Source organism: Dendrobates tinctorius, unplaced genomic scaffold (genome assembly GCF_039654945.1).
Source record: "Dendrobates tinctorius isolate UK_male_01 unplaced genomic scaffold, ASM3965494v1 ptg000038l, whole genome shotgun sequence".
Lineage (NCBI taxonomy): Eukaryota > Metazoa > Chordata > Amphibia > Anura > Dendrobatidae > Dendrobates > Dendrobates tinctorius.
In genome coordinates, this window is record NW_027361706.1 from 1,759,367 (window position 1) to 1,786,983 (window position 27,617).

Consider the following 27,617-nt stretch of genomic DNA (forward strand, 5'->3'; position numbering starts at 1 on the left):
CCTTTTCTCTTCACACTGTACACTGCGGATTTTAAGTGCAACTCATCTAGCTGCTACTTGCAGAAGTATTCTGATGACTCTGCAATAGTAGGCCTCATCTCAGGAGGAGATGAAAGAGAGTACAGAGATACTAACCAAGCTTTTGTGGAGTGGTGTGAGAGGAACCACCTTAGGATTAATTCCGTGAAGACCAAGGAATTGGTGGTGGACTTTCGCAAGGGAAAAAATCCACCAATAGTGGTGAACATTCAGGGAAATGACATTGAGATAGTCGACACCTATAAGTACCTTGGTGTGATCCTCAATAATAAGCTTGACTGGGCCCATCACTTGGATGCAGTGTACAGGAAGGGCCAAAGTAGGCTTTATCTGCTCTGAAGGCTGAGGGCCTTCGGAGTTAGAGGGGCACTCCTTGCATCCTTCTCCAACTCTGTTGTGGCATCAGTCATCTTCTTTGGTGTGGCGTGCTGGGGTAGTGGCATATCAACCAGGGACAGAAATAGGCTGGACAAACTGATTAGAAGGGTCAGCTCTGTCCTGGGATGCCCCCTTGATCCAGTTCAGGAAGTAGGCGACAGGAGGATACTGGCCAAGGTGAGCTACATGGTGCAGAATGATTCCCATCCCATGCATGAGACCGTGACAAAGATGTGCAGTACTGTCAGTGACCGGCTACTTCATCCTAAATGTGAGAGGGAGCACTATCGAAAGTCCTTCCTTCCTGCTGCAGTTAGGCTGTATAACCAGCACTGTCCAAAATGGAGAACGACCCAAACAGTGAACTGATAGATCCAAAGTTGTGATAGTCCGGTTACATCTTTTTTTTTTTTTTTTCGTATATGTACCTACCTACTGTCAGTGTAATGCCTTTATGCATCTGTATCTGTACTTGTTCCTGCCTTGCTGCTGTAATGCTCTGAATTTCCCCTTGGTGGGACGATTAAAGGATTATCTTATCTTATCTTAGTCTCATACTTCAAAATTTTGGTGGTAAATCAATTCCCCATTGTTAGGTTGTGTATGTTTTGACTTATGACTTTGGACGGCTCAGTCCACATACGCTTTCCAGACGCCAGCCATTTAACATTTCCACTGGCCATCCAGACTCTATACTTTGTCCTTCTTTTGGCTACCATTGCAAGGATTTATTTATTTCAGTAAACGAGATTTTTCTGATGAAGGTCCTATGCTGGACCGAAAACGTTTAAACCTTTCTGTCTGGATGCACAAAATAAAAGTGTCTGAATATTTCACATATTGACTGCAAAGATTTTTGTCATTTTTTGATTGATGGGTTGGATACCCGACTTGAGCACCAACAACCAAGCTATTCCTGAGTGCCGTGCTCTCTTTATAGGATTGATTTGACTTATGTAACATCAATTGGGTGATAATTATTCACACCTAATTGCTTCACAATATATTCATCTTTTTCTTCAAGGCTTCGGAATATAATGTTGTAAAAGTGAAAGCAAATTGGTGAAGAGAGTTTTAACTCAAATGTGAAACTAATTGTCATCTTTACTATTTCTCCATTCCGTGTGCGGCTAACCACCTCATTGATCTTATTGAGTTTCTTTGGCAGGAAAACAACAGTTCCATCAATACCATGTGTTTTTCCTATTAATTCATCATGCTGGTAAAGCAGAGGTGAGATTAGGGATCTAAATTACATTTGTGGACTGTAGTAAAAATGACACTGTGCAAGACCCACTAGGGTCTAGCTACCAATTTGACATACCATATATACTCGAGTATAAGCCGACCTGAGCATCACCCGAGGCCCCTAATTTCGTCACAAAAAACTAGGAAAACTTATTGACTTGAGTATAAGCCGAGGGTGGAAAATGCAGCAGCTACTGGTAAATTTCAAAAATAAAAATAGATACTAATAAAAGTAAAATGGTGGCCCCATAAGATGCTCCATATTAATATATGCCCCATATAATGCTGCACAAAGGTTAATGGTGGCCCTATAAGATGCTCCATATTAACCCCTTTCTGTCATATGATGTACTATCCCGTCCATGTGACCTGGGATTTAATTCCCATGGACGGGATAGTACGTCATAGCGATCAGCAGCGCTCACGGGGGGAGCGCCGCTGATAGTGGCCGGGTCTCAGCTGATTATCACAGCTGACACCCGGCACTATGTGCCAGAGGCGGTCACGGACTGCCCCCGGCACATTAACCCCTGGCACACTGCGATCAAACATGGGCATAGGGAAGAATCACGCAGGGAACAGTGCAGGCCCCTGGATCCAAGATGGCCGCGGGGGCCTTTGGGGTCCTGCAGGGAGGTGGATTTCTCAGTACCTGCTGAGATTAGGCGTTGAGAAAGCCTCCTGCAGTACATGTCAGATCGCTGATCTTACACAGTGCACTGCAAAGTGTCAGATCAGTGATCTGACACTTTACAGCAGAGGTCTCAAACTCGGCAGAGTAAATGTGCCGCACATAAAAAAAATTTGAGCTGGCGGGCGCCATTCCTTTCAAACTTAATACACCTCGTACACACACGGCTCCGCTCCATCCACCTCATACATACGTGGCTCCGCTCCGTACACCTCGTACACATGCGACTCCGCTCCGTACGCCTCGTTACTGTAGCCATTATAAAAGTGATCAGACCCATAGAAAACCTTGAAATAATCTTAAGCCAACCTGTTAATAATCATATCAAATTATAGATGCCGATACAGTTGAAAGCAGTAATGAAGGAGAGAGCATCATGTGATGCTCCCTCTCCCATCACTCGCCTCTGACTCAGCATGTACCAACAGGGGAGCTGATTTGAAGCTGAGAAGCTCTGCAGTATGCAGAAGCGAGAGCAGCAGGTAAGTACTGTGTGTGTGTGTCTGCTGTACTATTCTGTGTATGGGGGGACTGCACTATACTGTGTTGTGTATGTCTGCTGAACTATAGTGTGTATGGGGGGACTACACTATACTGTGTTGTGTATGTCTGCTGAACTATAGTGTGTATGGGGGGACTGCACTATACTTTGGTGTGTGTGTGTGTCTGCTGTACTATACTGTGTGTGGGGGGACTGCACTATAGTGTGTTGTCTGCACTATACTGTGTGTGGGGGGGCCTCCACTATACTGTGTTGTGTATGTCTGCTGCACTATAGTGTGTATGGAGGGACTGCACTATACTTTGGAGTGTGTATATCTGCTGTACAATACTGTGTGTGGGGTTGACTGCACTATACTGTGTTGTCTGCACTATACTGTGTGTAGGGGGCTGCACTATACTGTGTTGTGTATGTCTGCTGCACTATAATGTGTATGGGGGGACTGCACTATACTTTGGTGTGTGTTTGTCTGCTGTACTATACTGTGTGTGGGGGACTGCACTATACTGTGTTGTCTGCATTATACTGTGTGTGGGGAGAATGCACTATACTGTTTTTTTGTGTGTCTGCACTATTCTGTGTGTGTGGGGGGACTGCACTATACTGTGTGTTTGGGGGACTGCACTATACTTTGTATGTGTGGGGGCTGCATTAAACTGTGTGTGGGGGCTGCATTATACTGTGTGGGGGGCTGCATTATACTGTGTGTGGGGGCTGCACTATACTTTGTGTGTGTTTGTGGGGGGATGAATTATACTGTGTGTGTGGGGCTGCATTATACTCTGAGGGGGCTGCTTTATACTCTGGGGGTCTACATTATACTGTGTGTGTGGGGGGGCTGTATTATAATCTGAAAGGGCTGCATTATACTCTGAGGGAGCTGCATTATTCTCTGAAGGGGCTGCATAATACTGTGGGTGTGGGTTCTGCATTATACTGTGTGTGAGGGCTGCACTATGTGTGTGTGTGTGTTTGTGGGGGGCCGCATTATACTCTGAGGGGCTGCTTTATACTCTGAGGGGGGTTGCAGTATACTCTATCAAGGACCATGGGAGCGCATTTTACTATATGTACTATATGGGACCTGCATTATACAGTATCAAGGACTATCTGCACCAATCATTCTCCCTCAGCCAGAGTAAGGGTAGGTGCATACGGTCAGTAAATGATGTGGGTTGGATGCTGCGTACCTGTGCAGCATCCAGATGTTACAGCATAGCGGATGGGATTTCAAGAAACCCCATGCCTACTGTGCGTGCACCGATGCCCGCGGATCACCCAGAGATGGACATGTGGCGTGTCTCTCCAGTTCGCAGCATGTCTATTTATCTTGCAGAGACACAAGCCTCCGTAAGATAAATCTCACCCGTACAATGTATTTGATGGTTTAATTCCGCACAGTTCAATGGACACATTCAGAATCACCTGCATTCAATAGCTGGCAACACTATGGACGTAGCGGACATGCGCTGCATACAAATCGCTGCCAATTACTGAACGTGTGCAGATACCCTAAAAATTCCAGGAAACAAGCGTTGAATGACTTCAATATTGTCGATCGGGCTCGTTTAGCGGCCTGAACTCAGCGCAAGTAAATACAACAGAAATGTTTCTGAGTGATGGAGCGATATGTGAGCATTTGCAGACCCACTTTAAGCTTTTGCCAAGGGCCCCACTTTGTCTAAAACCGACCCTGCATGGCGGACGCATCCCTCAAAGATCAACCCAACCCACCTCGTCAAGGAATCTCTGAAAAGGGACATCTCATTTGGTGTAAAGTTCATTAATAAAACCTAGTTGAAAAAATGATTTTTAGCCCCAAATACATGAATTTTAAGGAAAAAATACCCATATCCCAACAGTAGAAAAGTGAAGGGTATATGTCAAAGACTGAAATAAAAAAAAAAGTTGAGAGTTAAAAAAAATTGGGGGCAATAAATATTATAATATGATTACACAGACAATATTTGTCACAGTAAGTACAGGTATAAATGTGAAACTATCACATTTTCTGCTTTTATTTTTAAGAAAGTTTTTTGCATTCAGGAAACTTTCTGATGTTCTATTCTCTTTAGATTTATTTGTGAGAATACTGACGATCTGCTGACAAAACCGTTCACTGGTGGTATTGATGATGATGGTAGTGATGACCTCACTGGTGGTAATGATGATGATGGTAGTGATGATCTCACTGGTGGTAATGATGATATTGTTGATGTTGTCCATCTTGAACTGTCCTCCCACCTCTCCTCCTGCTCCCTCTTTGACCGCTTACAATCAGGCTTCCGACTGCACCACTCAACTGAAACTGCCATAACTAAAGTCACCAACGACCTACTAACCGCCAAGAGCAAGCGACAATACTCAGTCCTTCTTCTCCTGGACCTGTCTTCTGCCTTCGACACTGTGGACCATTCCCTCCTGCTCCAGATTCTCTCATCTCTGGGCATCACAGGCTTGGCCCTATCCTGGATCTCATCATATCTAACAGACTGATCATTCTGTGTCTCCCTCTCCCACACCACCTCCTCACCTTTCCCATTCTCTGTCAGTGTTCCTCAAGGCTCAGTTCTAGGACCCCTACTCTTCTCCATCTACAACTTTGGCCTGGGACAGCTCATAGAATTCCACAGCTTGCAGTATCATCTCTATGCCGATGACACGCAGATCTACCTATCTGGACCTGACCTCACCTCCTTACTGACCAAAATCCCACAATGTCTGTCCGCTATTTCAGCTTTCTTCTCTGCTCGCTTTCTAAAACTGAACATGGACAAAACAGAATTCATAATCTTTCCCCCATCTCACTCTACCACTCCACCAGACTTATCCATCAATGTCAATGGTTGCTCACTTTCCCCAGTCCCGCATGCTCGGTGCCTCGGGGTGATCCTCGACTCTGCCCTCGCTTTCAAGCCACTTATCCAAACCCTAACCTCCTGCTGTCGCAATCTCAAAAATATTTCCCGGATCCGTGCATTCCTTGACCATGACACCGCAAAAACACTAGTGCATGCCCTTATCATCTCCGGCCTTGACTACTGCAACCTCCTACTCTCTGGCCTCCCCTCTAGCACTCTGGCACCACTCCAATCCATCCTACATTCTGCTGCACGACTAATCCACCTGTCTCCCCGTTATTCCCCAGCCTCTCCCCTATGCCAAGCCCTTCATTGGCTTCCTATTGTGCAGAGGCTCCAGTTCAAAACCCTATGATATACAAAGCCACCTACAGCCTGTCTCCTCCTTACATCTGTGACATGGTCTCCCGGTACCTACCAGCATGCAACCTTCGATCCTCTCAAGATCTCCTTCTCTACTACTCTCCTCTTATCTCTTCTTCCCACAACCGCATACAAGACTTCTCCTGTGCTTCCCCGATTCTCTGGAATTCCCTCCCCCTACACATCAGACTCTCGCCTACCATGGAAACCTTCAAAAAGAACCTGAAGACCCAGCTCTTCCGACAAACCTATAACCTGCAGTGACCCACAGTCTACTGATCCGCCGCACAACCAGCTCTACCCTCTCCTAGTGTATCCTCACCCAACCCTGTAGATTGTGAGCCCTTGCGGGCAGGGTCCTCTCTCCTTTTGTACTTATGTGTGTCTTGTACTGCTCATGTTTATTGTACTTGTCTATATTTGCCCCTTTTCACATGTAAAGCGCCATGGATAAATGGCGCTATAAATTGTATAATAATAATAATAATAATAATAATAATAATGTTGTCTATAAATCTTGATTGTATTCTTTCTTCGTCTCTTTCAGCCTTCCACTGACCTTACCCAGTCCACTATTTCCTCTTTTCTGATATTGAAGGGACGCTCTGTTTGTGAAAAACAGGAGAAGATAATGTAATTATTTCTTTGGGTGTAATGGAGGAGGCCAACTCAAAATTAGTAAAGGTACTGTCACACTAAGCGATATCGCTAGCAATATCGCTATAACTTGTGACGTTATAGCGATATTGCTAGCGATATCGCTGTGTGTGATACTTACCTACAACCCGCTCCCCCCCTGGTTATCGCTGATCGGCGAGAACGTTCAGGACCGCTTCTCGTCGTCAGCTTCCTGTTGTGATGACGAGCGACGCGTGGAGCCGGGCGGGAGGATGCAGGATCGCCTGGTGTGACAGGTAAGTAGCGACCCCCGTCCCCAGCGATGTCGCTGGTGAGATCTGCCAGTGTGGCAGCTCACTAGCGACCACTTAGCGATGCACCAGCGATCCTGACCGCGTCATATCGCTGGTCGGGATCGCTGGTACATCGCTAAGTGTGACAGTACCTTTAGGCCTCATTCAGATGTTTTGGGGTTGTTTTTGCATGCAAAGAGAAAATTTTCATCCATTTTTGGTCAATGTGTCCGCTTTTTCCATCACGGTACAATCGTTTTTTCCTCTATCCAAAAAATAAGTTCTCCTACCCTTTAAGCAGCAAAAAAAAAAATGCAGTTCATTTGCTTTTTTTTTTATAGACCCACATTATTGTACTTACCTGGGTCATCACTTATTATTTCTATCAGCTCATCTTCTTCCTGAACCTTTGTTTTGTTACTGAAAATAGGAAATAGAGAAAATCTTTAATCTCCTTATCATGCGCAGGAATTCTAGAAGGAAGCAATGTGCAGAATAATGCATTGTCCAACTCCAGGAAATGCACCCTATTAAGAGCGGTTATAGGAAGCTTCGCCCCCAGCAATTTGCCTCCAGCAGTTCGCCCCAGGTACATTTTGCCCCCAGCATTTGGCCCCCAGGATGTTTCGCCACCGCACATTTCACCCCCAGCGTTTCGCCCCTGGATGTTTTGCCCCCGGATGTTTCACCTACAGCATTTTGTCCCTGGATGGGTCGCCATCTGATGTTTCGCCCCTAGCATGTTGACCCCTGATGTTTCACCCTCAGCTTTTGGGGTCAACATGCAGGGAACAAAACATCTAGGGCTGAACATACCTGAGGGTAAAATATACAGGACCCCAATTGCTGGGGATTCCTGTGGCTGCCTTTTCAGCAGCTCACCCAGTGTCTCATCTGGCTGGCCTTAAAGGAGTATTATCACCCTAGAACACAAAAAAACTGACATACTTACCTGTCACAGCTGCAGCTCCTTGGGTATGGGGCGATATGTGCGGGGGTGAAATGTGCGGGGTCGAAACACCCTGGGGGCAAAATGCTGGGGGCGAAATGTGCGGGGGCGAACTGCTGGGGGCGAACTGCGGGGGGCGAAACATCCAAATCCCATATAACACAGTCCACATAGTATATAACACAGCCAAATAGTATATAACACAGTCCACATAGTATATAACACAGCCCACATAGTATATAACACAGCCCACATAGTAAATAACACAGCCCACATAGTAAATAACACAGCCCACATAGTATATAACAAAGCCACATAGAATATAACACAGCCCACATAATATATAACACAGCCCACATAGAATATAACACAGCCCACATAATATATAACACAGCCCACATAGTAAATAACACAGCCCACATAGTAAATAACACAGCCCACATAGTATATAACAAAGCCCACATAGTATATAACACAGCCCACATAGTATATAACAAAGCCACATAGAATATAACACAGCCCACATAATATATAACACAGCCCACATAGAATATAACACAGCCCACATAGTATATAACACAGCCCACATAGTAAATAACACAGCCCACATAGTAAATAACACAGCCCACATAGTATATAACAAAGCCACATAGAATATAACACAGCCCACATAATATATAACACAGCCCACATAGTATATAACACAGCCCACATAGTATATAACACAGCCCACATAGTATATAACACAGCCCACATAGTATATAACACAGCCCACATAGTATATAACAAAGCCACATAGAATATAACACAGCCCACATAATATATAACACAGCCCACATAGAATATAACACAGCCCACATAATATATAACACAGCCCACATAGTATATAACACAGCCCACATAGTATATAACACAGCCACATAGAATATAACACAGCCCACATAATATATAACACAGTCCACATCCCCCCCCCCCCCCCCGAGAATGGCCCCACAGTCCAGAACTCACTGATATATTAAAAAACTCCACAATTTTCACCTCTCCTCGTGCCATGCGCTGCTCCCGTCTGGCTCCTACATAAACATAAAAAGTACCAGCACAAAGTCAAGAAAATTTCATGTATATAAACTCAGATACATATCAGAAAATACAGAGAAAAAAATGAGTTTACCATATACAACGAAAAATAAGTATTTATTAATACAGAAGTTCATCAATTACATAAATAGTAAAATGTACAATAAAATATATCATATGTCAATTAGTATGTATGAATACACATGATCCACAAGACTGATGGCCACAGACTATGAGCAGAACATAATAGCAGGACAGAGCAAAAAATAACCTATGTCAAACCAATAGTAATAGAAAGAGTTAATGTAAACATCAGGCAGCTGATTCACTCAGTATCAGGAGGCTCATATAGCCAACCATGCAGTGCAATGGTATGCTGAACAAGTGCCCCTAAATCATAAACATCACCATGGTAGTGTGGGAGGAATGGCCCCCGTCGAGTGTCCGGACCGGAACCAAGGGAGCCGTCATCTGGGTTCCGGGGGAAACTGTCCCCGGGGCACAGAGTTCGAGGACAAGCTGTTGTGACAGACAGATGGGCTGGAGGAGGGAACAATATAAAGGAGGCGGGGAATCCCCGGGACGATGAGTGAGCAGACTGTGACAGAGGCAGCAGGAGACTGTGGGAGCGACTGCAAGATAGAGCGACCTACCAGTGCCAGGGAAGATGCCGACTGAGGACTCCAGAGGGACGGTGGCAGGGCGATCATCCGAGATTTGCTGCCCCGCTCCAGCCCGCGGATGCAGCCTACCCGCGGTCGCCCGCGGCCGCTGCCATCTCGCTCCACCCCGCGGCAGCGACCTGTTACCCGCCACCCGCAGTCGCCCTGCTCTCACCAGTGTTCGCGGCAAGTACAGTGCCGCCGCCGGCCACCACTGTCCCGCAGCGGTTCGCAGCAGGGGCCGAGCCTCTGCTGGCCGTGGACTCCCCGTCGCAGCTGTTAGCTGCGTGGGTGGTCTGTGATTCGCCACCCTACGTCGCTGCCACTTGCCCCAGTCTGGGAACTGCGGCCCATCCGTCCAAGGACTCAGCCGGGGCCTGTGGGGCTCCAGTGTCATCAGAGCGCTGGAGCGTGCGAAGACTACGCCAACGCCTCAGCAACTGGGCCCAGCGACTACTACGCCGAAAGACCACCATCCCGAATGGCGAGGGACGCCTGGACGGCTAAGTTGACTATATATTTACGGACCCGTAGTCAGCCATACCGCAGCCCGATAGTGACCGGCTATTGCCGGAAGTAGTCGTGTTCTACCCGTTTGTGTTTGCTTGTTTTAGAGCCCCTGCGAGGGCAACCCGTGTTACTGTGGCACCCCGGAGGCTTCAGTCGCCACAGAGGTACTGCACCTCCTCCTGAGGTGTGGTGCCCCACCATCCAGGTAAGGTGAGAACTCCTGACCACGCTGCAACACTCGCATCCCACACAACATGGTAGTTCAGCAAAGCCACATTGCGGCTCCTTGCTTAGAGGGTAGCAGAGCACCTTTGGTGGTTCCCTGCTTGGAACACGAAACGTGCTGGGAGGCGGGTGGAGTTTAGACTACATAAAGAGCAGGAAGAGTTAGTTAGTCAGTCAGTCAGTGAGAGAGAGAGTCACTCGGAGAGGAGTGAGGATTCCTGGAAGAGGGATGGAGGAAGGAGTGCTGCAGCTGCCTCAGTGATCTGAGCCAGCTGGCACAGGAAAGGAAAGAAGGAGAAAGACATTGGACTGAAACCTGACCTTCTATGAGAGAGAGGGATTAGTACAGAATGAAGGAGAAAAATGGAACAGAGAGGACGTTGGTTAGAGAAGAACCCTGCCTAGAAGTTCTAAACGCAAGGCCGGGGCCCGGTCCCCGAGGTTGTATGGATACTGAAGGCTCTGCAGCAGACACCGGTGGAGTAGTGAGCTACTCCCATCTAAGACTTGGGGGCACAACAGCAACTTGGATAGTGAGCTGGGACTCAGGAGTAAGGCGTCCCCGAAGCAGGCTACAGCTGTCTGCTGTACAAGTAGAGTTCTTGGGAACATCTGTCAGGAGGCACTCCAGTGTAACTCAGTACTAGGAGTACTTCAGTAAAAGGCGCTATAGAGGAGACATTCAGAAAGGTACATGTTGGCGGAGTGTTCGAAGGGAGCATCCTATCTTGCCTGGAGGTTGACTGAGCCCAGGACCCGGAGGACACAGCACGGAGGCAGGCATCTGTGTGAACTGCAGACTGTGAGTAAAGCTTTGGAACTACATGCCCTGGTGTCCTCCACTTATTCCCGCATCACTACACCCTGCAAAGCTACATCTGGGCAACGGCCTCTACACCGCCTGTGCCTCTCCTCCATTGCTACATCTACACTGCCCTGGGACTACGGCTCCACCTGTGGGGAGCTTCACCATCTTGGCTGCAACCCACCACCAGTCCCAGAGGATCTGCATGCAGCGTCGGTCTAACACCTCACTTGCCGAACACCACAGGTGGCGTCACAAACTATTCATAAACTTTATTTCATTGTTCATTCACCCCCTTTTTTGCCATGGAGCCCCAGGGCCACGGACCGGGTCACAGCTTCCGTGACACTCCCATTGAGATCAACGGGCCCGATACCGAGTACCCCGCTAGGCCCTGGTGTCGGCGCTCCATTACCGCTTTTGGTGATCAAGCCGTGACTGAGGAAAGTTCCCTCTAGTCTTATAAAAGTTATTATAGAAAGCACCAAATTGTCTCGCGACTCGTCACTGCATCCTGCGTACCTGCAATTACCACAGTATCAACAATAAATATATTTATGTATACATTACGTATGCAAAGACCGCTACATGACTAAGTAAAGAATGAAGAGGTTAATTACCCATAATGACTGCCCGTGCTGTGACCACGTTCCCCAACGCACGTTTCGCTTGATATTTCGTCGCTTCCTCAGGGGGCTCCTGTCTCAACGGCTGCACTGCCTGGCACACAGTGAGTGCGCGATGACGTCATCACACACCCGCAGTGTCAGAGGCAGAGGGGAATGATGGGAGAGGAGGCATCAGCTGACGCTCTCTCCTCCATCATTGCTTTGAACCGGAACCACCATGAGCACCGCAGGAAAGGCTATTAAATGCAAGGCCGCTATTGCCTGGGAACCATGCAAGCCCCTCAGCATTGAAGATATTGAAGTAGCTCCTCCAAAGGCTCATGAAGTCAGAATAAATCGTGCAGAGCTTGCGATGGCCAACACAGTAACATCTGCAAAAAATTAGAGTTTGCATTTGGAGCTCAATCAGGACTGATGGATGATGGTACAAGCAGATTTACCTGTAAAGGCAAAGCGATTTATCATTACGCATGCACAAGTACATTCACTGAATACACTGTGGTGTCTGACATTTACGTTGCCAAAGTGGATGCCCGTGCCCTTGTTGAAGTTTGTCTTATAGGCTGTGGATTTTCTACTGGATATGGTGCAGCTGTCAACACTGCTAAGGTGACCAAGCGCTCTAGTTGTGCTGTTTTTGGCTTGGGAGGAGTTGGTTTTTCATCAATTGTAGGATGCAAGGATGCAAGCGCTACACGAATCATTGGAGTAGGTTCACATAAGGATAAGTATCCAAAAGCCTTACAACTGGGAGCCACTGAGTGCCTAAACCCAAAGGTTTACGATAAACCCATTCATGAGGTCATTACTGAGCTAACTAATGGAGGAGTGGATTTTGCCGTTGAATGTGCAGGACGCACTGAAACCATGCTGACTGCTCTCCAGTGTACTTACTGTGGAAATGGTGTTGCTTGTTTGCTCATGAAGTCAAAAGAAATCGTGCAGAGCTTGCGATGGCCCACACAGTAACATCTGCAAAAAATTAGAGTTTGCATTTGGAGCTCAATCAGGACTGATGGATGATGGTACAAGCAGATTTACCTGTAAAGGGAAAGCGATTTATCATTACTAGTGTTGAGCTTTCCGATACCGCAAGTATTGGGTATCGGCCGATATTAGCTGTATCGGAATTCCGATACTGACTTCCGATACTTTTTTCGTATCGGATAACGGAATGGGAAGTTCCCATAATGCTATCAGCCCGCTCGCTTTGATTCAGCCAATGGGAATCCTCAGAAGTGTGGGCACATCCTGTTAGGCATGTAAACTATTGGCATGGCTGTGATTGGCTGCTGAAATGATGTCATGATGCACTATAAAAGCCGCCGCCATTTCTGGTCACTCGGCTGTGAATTCAGTTAGGGACAGGCTGCTGTTGAAGACTGTGAGGGACAGTTAGAAATAGCGATTCTCAAAACAATATTGTGCTTTACCCAGGCTACATAAACCACCACTGTAGCTTTCTTTTCCCTAGCAGCAGTGTTCACAGCTGTCTGCAAGGGCTGTGTGAGTGCAGCTCACGCTGTGGAGTGGGTCCTGCAGCCACGTCTGGTTGTAGGCCGCCCAGCGTGCCTCACTGCTGCCTCATACATATTTTTCTTTTTGAGCTGCTTATTTTTTAAAAATTCTATCTAGTGTGCTTCCATCCGTATCAATATACGTTGGTTGCAAACACTAGTAGTAGACAGCGGAGCCTTTCTGCAGCCTTTCAGTGCTAGTGCCCACTTAGCTGCACTATTCACGGCTGTCTGAGAGGTCTCTGACTGTGTGTGAGTGCAGCTCACGCAGAGTAGTGTGTCCTGCAGCTACGTCTGGTTGTAGGCTGCTCAGCGTGTCACTGCCTCACACATTTTTCTTTTATTGCAGCTCATTTTTTCTCCTATTAGTGTGCATCCATCCGTATCCATATATGGTGGTTGCAAACACTCTAGGAGTACACAGCGGAGCCTTTCTGCAGCCTGTCAGTGCTAGTGCCCACTTAGCTGCACTGTTCACGGCTGTCTGAGAGGTCTCTGACTGTGTGTGAGTGCAGCTCACGCTGAGTGGTGTGTCCGGCAGCTACGTCTGGTTGTAGGCTGCTCAGCGTGCGTCACTGCCTCGCACATATTTTTCTTTAATTGCAGCTCATTTTTTCTTCTCCTATTAGTGTGCATCCATCCATATCCATCTACATTGGTTGGTTGCGAACACTATATAGGAGTAGAGGAGCCTTTTTTCTGGCTTGTGCCCTTCAGCTGCAGCCAGATTAGTATTACCCAAATTTTTTGGAGCCTCATCTTTTGCATTGTAGGTTACCTGCCTGCATTGTAATAGCTCCAGAAAGTTGGTGATACTCTCACTTTCAAATCTTTGATCACATCATTTTAGTTTTTTTTCCCCCCAAAAAAAACAGCAAAGTTCACCAAACACTACAGTTGAAAGTTGTGTAGGCCACATTAGCTCCCATTAAAGTGTAGTCGATACACACACTTCATAAAATTAGTGTTTCTTATACCTGTAAACAGCTGTTCAGGAATAAGCACACTAAGGCCCCCCTTTGTACTTTTCTGCCTATCTTTCTCAGTCTAGCAAGATGAAGAAGGCAGGGAGTAAGGCACGTGGGCGTGGAGTTTCAGCAGGGAGAGGACGTGGGGATTCTGCAGGGAGAGGACGTGGGGATTCTGCAGGGAGAGGACGTGGGGAGTCTGTGCCTGCTGTTGGCACCAGTGAGTCAGCATCCCCCAGTTTTAGCAGGCAACAGTCCTTTAAGCGCAGCTTTGTAGGACCTCACCGTACCCCACTGCTGCGGGAGGAACAAATTGAAGCCGTTGTGGGATGGATGCCAGCTAACGCATCGACTTCAATTACTTCCACATCCTCTCAGGGCCAGAGCACCGAAGAGCAACCATCTGTCTCTTCACCACCTGCCAAAGTGCCCAGGCAGTCAGAGAGCACTGGACAGGAGCCATCACAGTCTCTACTTCTGTTCTTGGAATCTGTTGGTTTGGAAAGAGGGGACCAGCCAAGCAGCATTCCAGATTGTGAAGAAGAGGGAGTATGCAGTGATGCGCAACTTCTTTGTCCCTCTGAATCTGAAGAGGCGGGTGGGCCAGTGCCTATGGTCAGCACACCTCAGTACGCATCAGATGATGACGAGACACAGTTGCCACTTTCTGTTGCGTACGGTGCTGGCGAGACAACCCAGGAGAAGCAGGTGTTTGAAGAGGGGAGTGTAGATGATGAGGTCCTTGACCCATCATGGCGTGAGGAACAGGAAGGTGGTGGGAGCAACTCTGAGGAAGAGATTCCCCGAACGGCCAAAACCGGAGGGAGAGGGAGAGGGGCAGACTTGGTTGCCTGTAGCCTCCACTTCGGCACACGTTAGGAGCATTCCACTTTCAAAAGGCAAAACGGGCGCTCCCAAGACTTGCAGTGCGTGGTCCTTTTTTGACACAGTTGCAGATGACATTTGCTTTGTCAAATGCAAGCTGTGTCATCAGAGAGTCAAAAGAGGGAAAAATGTCAGCAACCTCAATACCACTAATATGTGGAAACATGTGCGGACCAAGCACGAGGTGGAGTTACACAGACACACTGAAGACGTAGGCCAACGTACAGCACCACCTACCACCTCTTCAGCTCGTGTTGGGGCCTCTTCCTCCAGCTCACACACAGCTGGTTCGGCTTCCTCACAGGATCGCCAAGGAAGAACCTCTGGCACTGTTGTCCGGAGACCCTGTGACATTCCACCCACAGCACCACATTCCAAGTCATCCTCACACTCCCAGGCCACTCGACAGCCATCGGTAGCACAGGCATGGGAGAAAGGTGACCATACTCGGCAAACCATCCCCGAGCACAGGCTATGAATGCTGGCATTGCCAAACTACTGGCACTTGAAATGCTGTCATTCATGCTGGTTTTGACTGACACCTTCCGGGACTTCATGGCATTGGCGGTCCCACAATACACCGTGCCCAGCCGCTTTTATTTCAGCAGGCGAGCCGTCCCTGACCTGCCGAAACATGTGGAGGCAAACATAAAATATGCGCTACTAAACGCCGTCAGTAGCAAGGTCCACCTGACCACCGATGCGTGGACCAGTAACCATGGACAGGGACACGATACCTTTCCCTCACTGCCCATTGGGTCAATGTTGCTGAGCCGGGTACAGATCTGGAGAGTGGCGCTGTACGTGTTCTGCCAACTCCATGGATTGCAGGAATCCAGTCTGTACACATTGACTCCTCCTCCTACTCAAGTTCCTCTGAAACAGCGCAGCAGGAGCCTGTTATGACTGATATGACCACAGCCGTCGCCAAACGTCAACAGGCCGTACTGAAATTAATTTCTTTGGGGAATCGAAGCCACACAGCGCAGGAGCTCTGGAATGCCATCAAGCAGGAGAGCGACGTGTGGTTTCTGCCAGCGAATCTCCAGCCGGGCTTGGTAGTGTGTGACAATGGCCGAAATCTGGTGGCAGCTCTTGGCCTTTGCAACCTCACTCACATCCCATGTCTGGCACATGTGCTCAACTTGGTCGTGCAGAGCTTTCTGAGCGACTATCCGGATCTTGATGCACTGCTGCACAAGGTCCGCATAGAGTGCGCTCACTTGCAGCGTTCCAGCACGGCAAGGTCGCGCCTTGCTGCTCTGCAGCGCCGATTACGCCTTCCGGAACATCGCATCATATGTGACTTACCCACCAGGTGGAATTCTACGTTACATATGTTGGAGCGGTTGTGTGAGCAGCAGGCAGCAGTCATAGAGTACCAGCTGCATCAGGCGAAAACAAGTCGCACTGTGCGCCGGTCACACTTCAGCACCACTGACTGGGCCTCTATGAAGGACATCTGCCTCGTTTTGCGTGCCTTCGATGATTCCACGCGGATGGCGAGTGCAGATGATGCACTAGTCAGCATGACTGTCCCCCTTATCTGTCTACTTCAAAAAACACTGCAAGCACTAAGGGATGAGGTTTTGGAAGAGGTGGAGGATAAGGAGTCCCAAATGCCATCTGCTACTGGACAGTCTGCGCTACGTGCTTCCTCACAAAGGCCTAGGCAGGGGACACTTTGTGAGGCGGATGAGGAGGATTCGATGGAGGAGGAAGACATCTCTCCAGAGGAGGGAGGTACACAAAGCTCTAGTCAGTATGTACAGCGAGGGTGGGGTGATGCAGAGCAGGCAGAGATCACGCCTCAAGCAGGGGACAGCGGTTCTTTGGCAGTTGGGAGTCTTCAGCACATGGTTGACTTCATGCTGCAGTGCCTGAGAAACGACCGTCGCATCGCCCACATTCTCTATACGGCTGATTATTGGGTGTACACCCTCCTAGATCCTCGCTACCGGGACAACTTGCAAACCCTCACACCAACGTTGAACCGGGAGTGTAAACTGCGGGAGTACCAAGACACACTGGTGCAGTCCATCATGTTTTCCATTCCACCCGACAGCAGTGGTGCTAGTGCTTTACAAAGCACCTCTGTGCGTCGAGCCAGTGGAGGAAACTCGGCACAAAGAGGGAGCAGAGGCAGCGCCTCAGCACAAGGCAAGACCACTATTGCCCAAATGTGGCAAAGTTTTGTGTGTCCGCCACAATTGTCTACACCATCACTGACGGCTCCAGTCAGCAGGAGGCAACGTTTCCATCAGATGGTGACAGACTACATGTCTTGCCCTGTGAGTGTACTCCCAGATGGCTCTTCCCCCTTCAAGTTTTGGGTCTCTAAGCTGGATACATGGCCAGAGCTTAGCCAGTATGCATTGGAGGTGCTGGCTTGCCCTGCTGCCAGTGTATTATCGGAACGCGTCTTTAGTGCCGCAGGTGGTGTACTAACAGACCGTCGCACGCGACTTTCTTCCGATAACGTTGACCGGCTTACTTTTCTGAAAATGAACAAGGCCTGGATATCCCCAGAATTTGCCAGTCCTCTTCCCGACTAAATAATTGGTTGGCAACTGTATCCAGGTCTCCTGTTGTGTTCATGTTTCTACCACCTGAACTATAATCCCTGGGCTTCAACACAGCCAGTTGTCGCTCAGATGTGTCGTCTGCACAGAGAAAAACACTAGCTCCTGTGTTATTGGGGTTCAGTAATGCCAGCTGCTCCCCTGCTGTGTGGACTGCAAAGTCTCCTGCTCCATCCACATTCAAACTACTACTGATTTTTAACCGTGCTTCACTTAGGCCTCTGGCTCCACTGTCTCTAGTATTTCCCCTGGCCTCCAACCCCGCCAGTTGCTGCTCTGAAGTGGCGTCTGCACAATCCACACTTCTTCCTGAATTACTGGGGCTCAGTCACGTCAGTTGATCCCCTGATGTGTGTCCGGCAAGGTCTCCTGGTCTGTCCACATTCCCATTACTAGTAGTATGAATGAGGACAGAGCAGGAGACCTTGCCGGACACACATCAGGGGATCAACTGACAGGACTGAGCCCAAGTAACACAGGAACAAGTGTGGATTGTGCAGACGCCACTTCAGAGCTGTCACTGGTGGGGTTGGAGGCCAGGGGAAATACTAGACACAGTGGAGCCTGAGGCCTAAGTGGAGCACGGTTACAATCAGTAGTAGTCTACAACCTCTATAAAACGTGCTGCAAGTTGGCCTCAGCCTGCTCCATGCTTCATCCTGGGCTCCAACAACGCCAGTTGGTGTTCAGAAGTGCCGTCTTCACAGAACAAAACACACTAGCTCCTGTGTTAGTGGGATTCAGTAATGCCAGCTGTTCCCCTGCTGTGTAGACGGCAAAGTCTCCTGCTCCATCCACATGCCAACAACATCAGACCTCAGCCTGCTCCATGCCTCATCCTGTGCTCCAACAACGCCAGTTGGTGTTCAGAAGTGCCGTTTTCACAGAGCAAAACACACTAGCTCCTGTGTTAGTGGGGTTCAGTAATGCCAGCTGTTCCCCTGCTGTGTAGACGGCAAAGTCTCCTGCTTCATCCACATGCCAACAACATCAGACCTCAGCCTGCTCCATGCCTCATCCTGTGCTCCAACAACGCCAGTTGGTGTTCAGAAGTGCCGTCTTCACAGAGCAAAACACACTAGCTCCTGTGTTAGTGGGGTTCAGTAATGCCAGCTGTTCCCCTGCTGTGTAGACGGCAAAGTCTCCTGCTCCATCCACATGCCAACAACATCAGACCTCAGCCTGCTCCATGCCTCATCCTGTGCTCCTACAACGCCAGTTGGTGTTCAGAAGTGCCGTCTTCACAGAGCAAAACACACTAGCTCCTGTGTTAGTGGGGTTCAGTAATGCCAGCTGTTCCCCTGCTGTGTGAATGGCAATGTCTCCTGCTGCCTCCAAACTCACACTGCAACGCATTTTCTCCTCGCTCCAAGTAGGCCTCAGCCTGCTCGGAGCATTGATCCTGGGCTACAACACAGCCAGTTGTAGCTTGGAAGTGCTGTCCGCACAGATTCAAACACTCGCTCCTGTGTCTGTGGTGTTCAGTAACGCCTGCTGTTCCCCTGCTATGTGGATGGCAAAGTCTCCTGCTGCCTCCAAAATCACACTACTACTGATTTTCCACCGTGCTCCACTTAGGCCTCTGGCTCTACTGTCTCTAGTATTTCCCCTGGCCTCCAACCCCGCCAGTCGCTGCTCTGAAGTGGCGTGTGCACAATCCACACTTGTTCCTGTGTTACTGTGGCTCAGGCACGTCAGTTGATTCACTGATGTGTGTCCGGCAATGTCTGCCGCTCTGTCCCCATTCCCATTACTAGTAGTCGGAATGTGGACAGAGCAGGAGACCTTGCCGGACACACATCAGTGGATCAACTGACGTGACTGAGCCCCAGTCACACAGGAACAAGTGTGGATTGTGCACACGCCACTTCAGAGCGGCGACTGGCGGGGTTGTAGGCCAGGGGAAATACTAGAGACAGTAGAACCAGAGGCCCAAGTAGAGCCCGGTTAAAATCAGTAGTTGTGTACAACCAATATAAAACTAGCTCGAAGTAGGCCTCAGCCTGCTGCATGATTGACCCCTGGGCTCCAACATCGCCAGTTGCAGCTCAGAAGTGTCTTTGGCACGGGTACTCCCTCCTGCTCAGCCTGGTTCCAGCACCGTCAGCTGGTTCCCGGCAGAGCCTTTGGCCTAGGTGCCTCCTTATTGGTATCCGAGTTCCAGCAACGTCTGCTGGTCCTTGGTAGTGCTTTTTAGCACAGGTACCTCCTGCTTAGAAACCGTGTTCCAGCACCGTCAGCTGGTCCACGGTTGTGCCATTGGCTCTTGTTCCTTCTGCTGCCCCTCTGAGTTCCAGCACCGTCAGCTGGTTCTCGGTAGTTCCATTGACTCTTGTAGCTTCTGCTACCCATCCGGGTTCCAGCACCGTCAGCTGGTTCTCGGCAGAGTCTTTGGCATGGGTACTCCCTCCTGCCCAGCATGGTTCCAGCACGCCTGTTTCCGGGTAGTGTCAATGTAACTTTGCCACCGATACGTTGTCCTGTCGTGTTGCGGTCGGGTTTGCCGAGTCTATGGTGCCTGCAGTTTTGGTGCTTTCTATGTTGGCTGCGGGTTCTGGTAATAAAGGCTGGTTCTGTAGTGCCAATAGGACAAGCACCCCCTGTTGGACTGTGGGTTTCGGAAACTGCGTCCTGCTCGCGGCCTTGCAACTTTGTTGATCATGGGTACCTTCTGCTACCCATCCGGGTTCCAGCACCGTCTGCTGGTTCCCGGCAGAGCCTTTGGCATTGTTGCCTCCTTGTCGGTATCCGAGTTCCAGCAACGTCTGCTGGTTCTTGGTAGTGCTTTTCAGCACAGGTAACTCCAGCTTAGAAACGGTGTTCCAGCACTGTCAGCTGGTACACGGTTGTGCCATTGGCTCTTGTTCCTTCTGCTGCCCCTCTGGGTTCCAGCACCGTCAGCTGGTTCTCGGTAGTTCCATTGACTCTTGTAGCTTCTGCTACCCATCCGGGTTCCAGCACCGTCAGCTGGTTCTCGGCAGTGTCTTTGGCACGGGTACTCCCTCCTGCCCAGCCTGGTTCCAGCACGCCTGTTTCCGGGTAGTGTCAACGTAACTTTGCCACCGATACGTTGTCCTGTCGTGTTACGGTCGGGTTTGCCGAGTCTATGGTGCCTGCAGTTTTGGTGCTTTCTATGTGGGCTGCGGGTTCTGGTAATAAAGGCTGGTTCTGTAGTGCCAATAGGACAAGCACCCCCTGTTGGACTGTGGGTTTCGGAAACTGCGTCCTGCTCGCGGCCTTGCAACTTTGTTGATCATGGGTACCTTCTGCTACCCATCCGGGTTCCAGCACCGTCTGCTGGTTCCCGGCAGAGCCTTTGGCATTGTTGCCTCCTAGTCGGTATCCGAGTTCCAGCAATGTCTGCTGGTTCTTGGTAGTGCTTTTCAGCACAGGTAACTCCTGCTTAGAAACCATGTCCCAGCACCGTCAGTTGGTCCACGGTTGTGCCATTGGCTCTTTTTTCCTTCTGCTGCCCCTCTGGGTTCCAGCACCGTCAGCTGGTTCTCGGTAGTTCCATTGACTCTTGTAGCTTCTGCTACCCATCCGGGTTCCAGCACCGTCAGCTGGTTCTCGGCAGTGTCTTTGGCACGGGTACTCCCTCCTGCCCAGCCTGGTTCCAGCATGCCTGCTGTTTCCGGGTAGTGTCAACGTAGCTTTGCCACCGATACGTTGTCCTGTCGTGTTGCGGTCGGGTTTGTCAAGTCTATGGTGCCTGCAGTTTTGGTGCTTTCTATGTGGGCTGCGGGTTCTGGTAATAAAGGCTGGTTCTGTAGTGCCAATAGGACAAGCACCCCCTGTTGGACTGTGGGTTTCGGAAACTGCGTCCTGCTCGCGGCCTTGCAACTTTGTTGATCATGGGTACCTTCTGCTACCAATCCGGGTTTCAGCACTGTCTGCTGGTTCCCGGCAGAGCCTTTGGCTTTGTTGCCTCCTTGTCGGTATCCGAGTTCCAGCAACGTCTGCTGGATCTTGGTAGTGCTTTTTAGCACATGTAACTCCTGCTTAGAAACCGTGTTCCAGCACCGTCAGCTGGTCCACGGTTGGGCCATTGGCTCTTGTTCCTTCTGCTGCCCCTCCTGGTTCCAGCACCGTCAGCTGGTTCCCGGCAGAGCCTTTGGCCTAGGTGCCTCCTTGTCGGTATCCGAGTTCCAGCAACGTCTGCTGGTCCTTGGTAGTGCTTTGGAGCACAGGTACCTCCTGCTTAGTAACGGTGTTCCAGCACCGTCAGCTGTTCCACGGTTGTCCCATTGGCTCTTGTTCCTTCTGCTACCCATCCGGGTTCCAGCACCGTCAGCTGGTTTTCGGCAGTGCCTTTGGCCTAGGTGCCTCCTTCTTGGTATCCGAGTTCCAGCAACGTCTGCTGGTCCTTGGTAGTGCTTTGGAGCACAGGTACCTCCTGCTTAGTAACTGTGTTCCAGCACAGTCAGCTGGTCCACGGTTGCGCCATTGGCTCTTGTTCATTCTGCTGCCACTCCGGGTTCCAGTACCGTCAGCTGGTTCTCGACAGTTCCTCAGCCTTCTTGTAACTTCTGCTACTTTTCCAAGTTCAAGCTTGTGGAAATGGTTTTTGATTCTCACTCTGGATCTCCATGAAAATGACCCTGAAGACAAATACCCTGAAGACCACACAGAAGAATACCTAAAAGATGACCCTGAATAAGATGACCAAGAGGACAAAGAACAGGAAGACAACCACCAAGATGCAGAACAACAAGAGACAGAAGACCAAGAAGCATAAAAACAAAAGCAGAAGAACATTAAGCATAAGACTAAAAATCTGAGCAAAGGATATTATCAAATTTATTAGCAGAAGAAGACTAAGCAGTGTATGGGGGTGTGTTATGAAAGAGTCACCGAAGGAGGAAAAAACAAAAATACAAGCTAAGTCCAGAAAAACTGGAGAGATTGGTAGCTATCGGATTGCAGACCCCTGATCCTATCCACAACAACTAACAGTAGCCGTGGGGGGTTCCTACGATGCCCTAGACCCCTCGATCACAGCCGGAGAACAAAATAGGCCTAAAGAAAGAAAGGTGAAATCTAAACTGCCCCAGAGCAGACCCCAAAGCAATAGGCAGCCCCCAACAAATAATGACGGTGAAGCAAGATGAAAACACTAACACAGATAGAAAGATAGGTTGAGCAAACGATGGGGCCTAAGCTAACTAAAAAGGACAGGATAGAAAAGCTGCTGTCTGCAATCCGTAAAAAACCCTACCAAAAACCCTACCAAAAAATGTCCCAACCGTCTGATAGGAAAAACAGGCCCTGAAGTCGCTATATCAGCACTCAGGTAAATTCTGAAGACAGAGCCAAGAGACCACCATAGTATCTTTTACGGTTTCTGACAAACGCTTCCGAAAGAGAGCTGCCAAGGCACCATCATTCCAGGTAGTAAGGACCGCCCACTTTTGGAATTTTTGACAGTACAACTCTGCAGAATCCCGACCCTGGCTCAATGCCAACAGGGCCTTTTCAGCCTGATCAATAGCATTAGGTTCATCATACAACAACCCCAAGGCTTGAAAAAATGCGTCCACATTAGTAAGAATAGGATCATCAGGTTTCAAAGAAATCCTGGGGATCGCCGCGCAGCAAAGAGATGACAATTTTAACCTGCTGCGCGGAGCTCCCCGACGAGTTAGGCTTCAAGGCAAAAAATAATTTACAATTATTCTTAAAATTCAAAAATTTAGACCGATCCCCAAAAACACATCAGGAGTAGGGTTCTTTGGTTCAGCAGCATGAGAATGAGCAAGATAGGTGGAAATTCCCCGCACTTCAGCAGTGAGCTGCTCCACACGATCAGACAATTGCTTCATCTCCATTGAGAAAGAAAAAAAAAAATTCCCCCTACGGCCTCAGAGACATAGAGGAAGAAATATACACAAAAAAAAAAAAAAAACATTCTGACAAACTCCCTTTTTTTTTTTACAATTCTTTCCTGCTATTGAGTACCCTAGGATCTGCGGTATGGCTGGTAATTCTGTTATGAATGAGTCACCGAAGGAGGAAAAAACAAAAATACAAGCTAAGTCCAGAAAAACCGGAGAGGTTGGTAGCTATCAGATTGCAGACCCCTGATCCTATCCACAACAACTAACAGTAGCCGTGGGGGGTTCCTACGATGCCCTAGACCCCTCGATCACAGCCAGAGAACTAAATAGGCCTAAAGAAAGAAAGGGGAAATCTAAACTGCCCCAGAGCAGACCCCAAAGCAATAGGCAGCCCCAACAAATAATGACGGTGAAGCAAGATGAAAACACTAACACAGATAGAAAGATAGGTTGAGCAAACGATGGGGCCCAAGCTAACTAAAAAGGACAGGATAGAAAAGCTGCTGTCTGCAATCCGTAAAAAACCCTACCAAAAAATGTCCCAACCGTCTGATAGGAAAAACAGGCCCTGAAGTCGCTATATCAGCACTCAGGTAAATTCTGAAGACAGAGCCAAGAGACAAAAATGGAACTCAGCACACCCCCGACCGGGGATGGCTGAACTCCAAAAAACAAGGTAAACAAAACAAAACTAATAAGTTCAATAGCAGAGCAAAAATTTATCTTTGGGAAGCAGGAATCAGACTGGTCTCCAAGAATCCAGCAGAGAAATCACCAGCGACTCAGAAGGGCGTCGGCTGCCTTATATCCAGTCAGAATTTCCTGTTACCCAGTCATCATCTACCAGATCAGGTGTTTGGTAATCAGCCTCACTACCTTCCTTCACCAGAAGAGGGAGTTCATCAGACAGCGACGGTGAAGGGGAAAATGAACTCACAACAGGGGTGTGTCCGTTCCTCCTCGTGGTGCCCCTGGAAAAGGCCTGCTGCTGCAGGACAAACTGAACGTGGACAAATCCTGTTGTAAATCTTTTGTGACAGGCTGAACGGAAGGTGTAATCTTCAAACTTTTATAGATAACAACTACAGGAATGCCTGACACAAATAAGAATATGATGAAGAAGAATAGGAAGAAGATGAAGAAGTAGAATATGAAGAAGAGTAATAGTTGAATAAGAAGAATATGAAGAATGTAAAAAAAAAAAAAGATGAAAAAAAAGAAGAAAAAGAAGAAGTTGATGAAAAAGATGCTGCTGCTGAGGATCATGAAGGAGAAAGTGTGGGAGAAGTAAAAAAGAAGGTAAAGAGCATGGAAGTAGTGAAACATACATATCTGACAAAAAATTAAAGACTTTAACATAGTCAATATCTTTGTAACTACGAACGTCTTTAAAAAAAATAAAAATCCTGCTATTCCATTTGATTGGGCTAAACCTCTATGGCTTTAATGTCTCCTACACCTCCCACAATACATTCTACATTATTATTAGTTGTTTTTCTTCATGTAGAATTAACCTACAAGGAAAGAAAGGGTTTTTTTTAATTCCGATATTTCTGTTCCATTGACTTGAATGGGACTTCCGGGATCGGAATCTGCGATACCCGATACTTTTTTTTAGATCGGCCGATCCATTCCGATACGATATTTTTCAGTATCGGGTGGTATAGCTCAACACTAATCATTACGCATGCACAAGTACATTTACTGAATACACAGTGGTGTCTGACATTTGCGCTGCCAAAGTGGATGTGTGGCGCCCCTGAGGCTCAGTCGCCACAGAGGTACTGCACCTTCTCCTAAGGTGTAGTGCCCCACCACCTAGGTAAGTAGGGAACTCCTTTCCACACTCCAACACCTGCACCCCACACACAGGATAGTTCAGCAGGACCACATTGCGGCTCCATGCTTAGAGGGTAGCAGCGCACCTTTCGTGGGTCCTTGCTTCGTAACACGAGATGTGCTGGGAGGTGGGTGGAGTTGAGATATATAAAAGGTTGGGAAGGTTTAGAATTACAGATCAGTCTGGAGGTTCAGTCTGACAGAGGGTCAGAAAGGAAGGAAAGGAGCCACTCGGGAGGAGTGGGGATCCCTGGAAGAAGGGATGGAGGAAGGAGTGCTGCAGCTGCCTCAGTGACCTGAGCCATCTGGCACGGAAAAGGAACAGAAGGAGAAAGATGTAGAACTGCAACCTAAGCTTCCATAAGAGAGAGAAGAAACAGTGCGGAACGAAGGAGTAGGAGAACAGAGAGGAGTTGTGGGTTGGAAGAGGAACCCTGCCTATAGGTTCTCAGCGCAAGGCCAGGGACCGGTCCCCGAGGTTGTATGGACACTTATGGTTCTGCAGCAGACACCGGTGGAGTAGTTGGCTGTAAATGCACTACTCCCATCTAAGACTTGGGGCACAACAGCAACTGAATAGAGAGCCAGGACTCCGGAGAAGGGAGTCCCCAAGAGAGGCTACAGCTGTCTGCCATACGAGTAGAGTTGTTAGGAACATCTGACAGGAGGAACTTCAGAGTACCACGGTGCTCGAGCTCTTCACACTAAAAGGCGCAATAGAGGAGTCGTTCAGGAAAGGTACATGTTGGCGGAGTGTTGGAGAGGATAATCCTGACTAGCCCGGGAGGTTGATTGAGTCTCTACCCCGGAGTCAGGCACCAGTGTGTACCATGAACTGTGAGTAAAGCTTTGGAACTGCAAGCCCTGGTGTCTTCCATTCATTTGTGCGCCAACACCGTCAGCACCGCTACATCTGGCTACCAACATTCCTCACACCGCCTACGCCTATACACTGTCCTGGGGTTACAGCTTCACCTGTGGGGAGCTACACCATCTATGCTGCAACACACCATCAGCCCCAGAGGATCTGCACGCAGCGTTGGCTTACCATCTTGCTTGCCAAACACCACAGGTGGCGTCACAAACTATCACATAAACTATATTACAAACCACCATTGATTTGGGCGCCCAGGGCCACGGACCGGGTCACAGCTGCTGTGACTTATCCCACTTACACTGGCCCGGTACTGAGTACCCCACAGCCCTTGGAGGGCGACCCAGATGCCCGTGCCCTTGTTGAAGTTTGTCTTATAGGCTGTGGATTTGCTACTGGATATGGTGCAGCTGTCAACACTGCTAAGGTGACCAAGCGCTCTAGTTGTGCTGTTTTTGGCTTGGGAGGAGTTGGTTGTTCAGCAATTGTAGGATGCAAGGATGCAAGCGCTACACGAATCATTGGCGTAGGTTCACATAAGGATAAGTATCCAAAAGCCCTACAACTGGGAGCCACTGAGTGCGTAAACCCAAAGGATTATGATAAATCCATCCATGAGGTCATTACAGAGCTAACTAACGGAGGAGTGGATTTTGCCATTGAATGTGCAGGACACACTGAATCCATGCTGACTGCTCTCCAGTGTACTTACTGTGGAAATGGTGTTGCTGTTGTGTTGGGTGTGGCATCTCCCAAGGACACACTTTGTTTGCATCCAGGTTTGCTTGTCACAGGGCGTACCTTGAAAGGATCTATATTTGGAGGCTACAAGGGTTCTGATATCCCAAAACTGGTTACAGATTATATGAACAAAAGGAACAATCTGGAACATTTAGTAAGCAAGAAGCTAGCCCTGGAAAAAATCAATGAAGCATTTGAACTGCTTAGCAGTGGGGCAGGAGCTCGGAGTATTGTGATATTCTAATCATACTGCAAGTGAAAATATGGAAGTAGACCATGGAGCTGTCCTTGTAGAAATGCACTTTACAGCTTCTGATTAATCATATCTTATATGCATACATTCTCCTATCTGATTGGTGTATGATTTTTTTGTTCACAGTGATAGAATCCACTTAAGAATTTCGGCATTTGCTTTGGTTCAACTTCTATACTAATGCAGACACCGGTATAGTTCAATGTGGCGGCGGTGGGGGGAGTCGCCACTAGCGGCAGGTGGGCCCCCCCGCCTCACGGGCCCCATAGCG

At 48.6% G+C, this 27,617-nt stretch overlaps 1 protein-coding gene across 1 annotated transcript; it reads left to right on the forward strand.

The window, feature by feature from the left end:
• Positions 1-2,817: 2,817 nt before the first annotated feature.
• LOC141088172 (NADP-dependent alcohol dehydrogenase-like) lies at positions 2,818-27,337 on the forward strand. Its single transcript, XM_073574095.1, has 6 exons — positions 2,818-2,838; positions 6,630-6,715; positions 12,195-12,736; positions 12,852-12,907; positions 25,313-25,387; positions 26,690-27,337. Exons 1-6 carry the CDS (start codon positions 2,818-2,820, stop codon positions 27,335-27,337), a joined length of 1,428 nt encoding a protein of 475 aa, XP_073430196.1.
• The last annotated feature ends 280 nt before the right edge of the window (positions 27,338-27,617 follow it).

Bases quoted from the DNA above. Each gene is read 5' to 3' on its own strand.
- LOC141088172 (XM_073574095.1), top strand. From the start codon at position 2,818: ATGCAGAAGCGAGAGCAGCAG. The intron at 6,716-12,194 runs GTAATTATTTCT...TAAATCGTGCAG, and splicing joins GAAAAACAGGAGAAGATAAT to AGCTTGCGATGGCCAACACA. The intron at 25,388-26,689 runs GTGTGGCGCCCC...CAGCCCTTGGAG, and splicing joins TTTGCGCTGCCAAAGTGGAT to GGCGACCCAGATGCCCGTGC.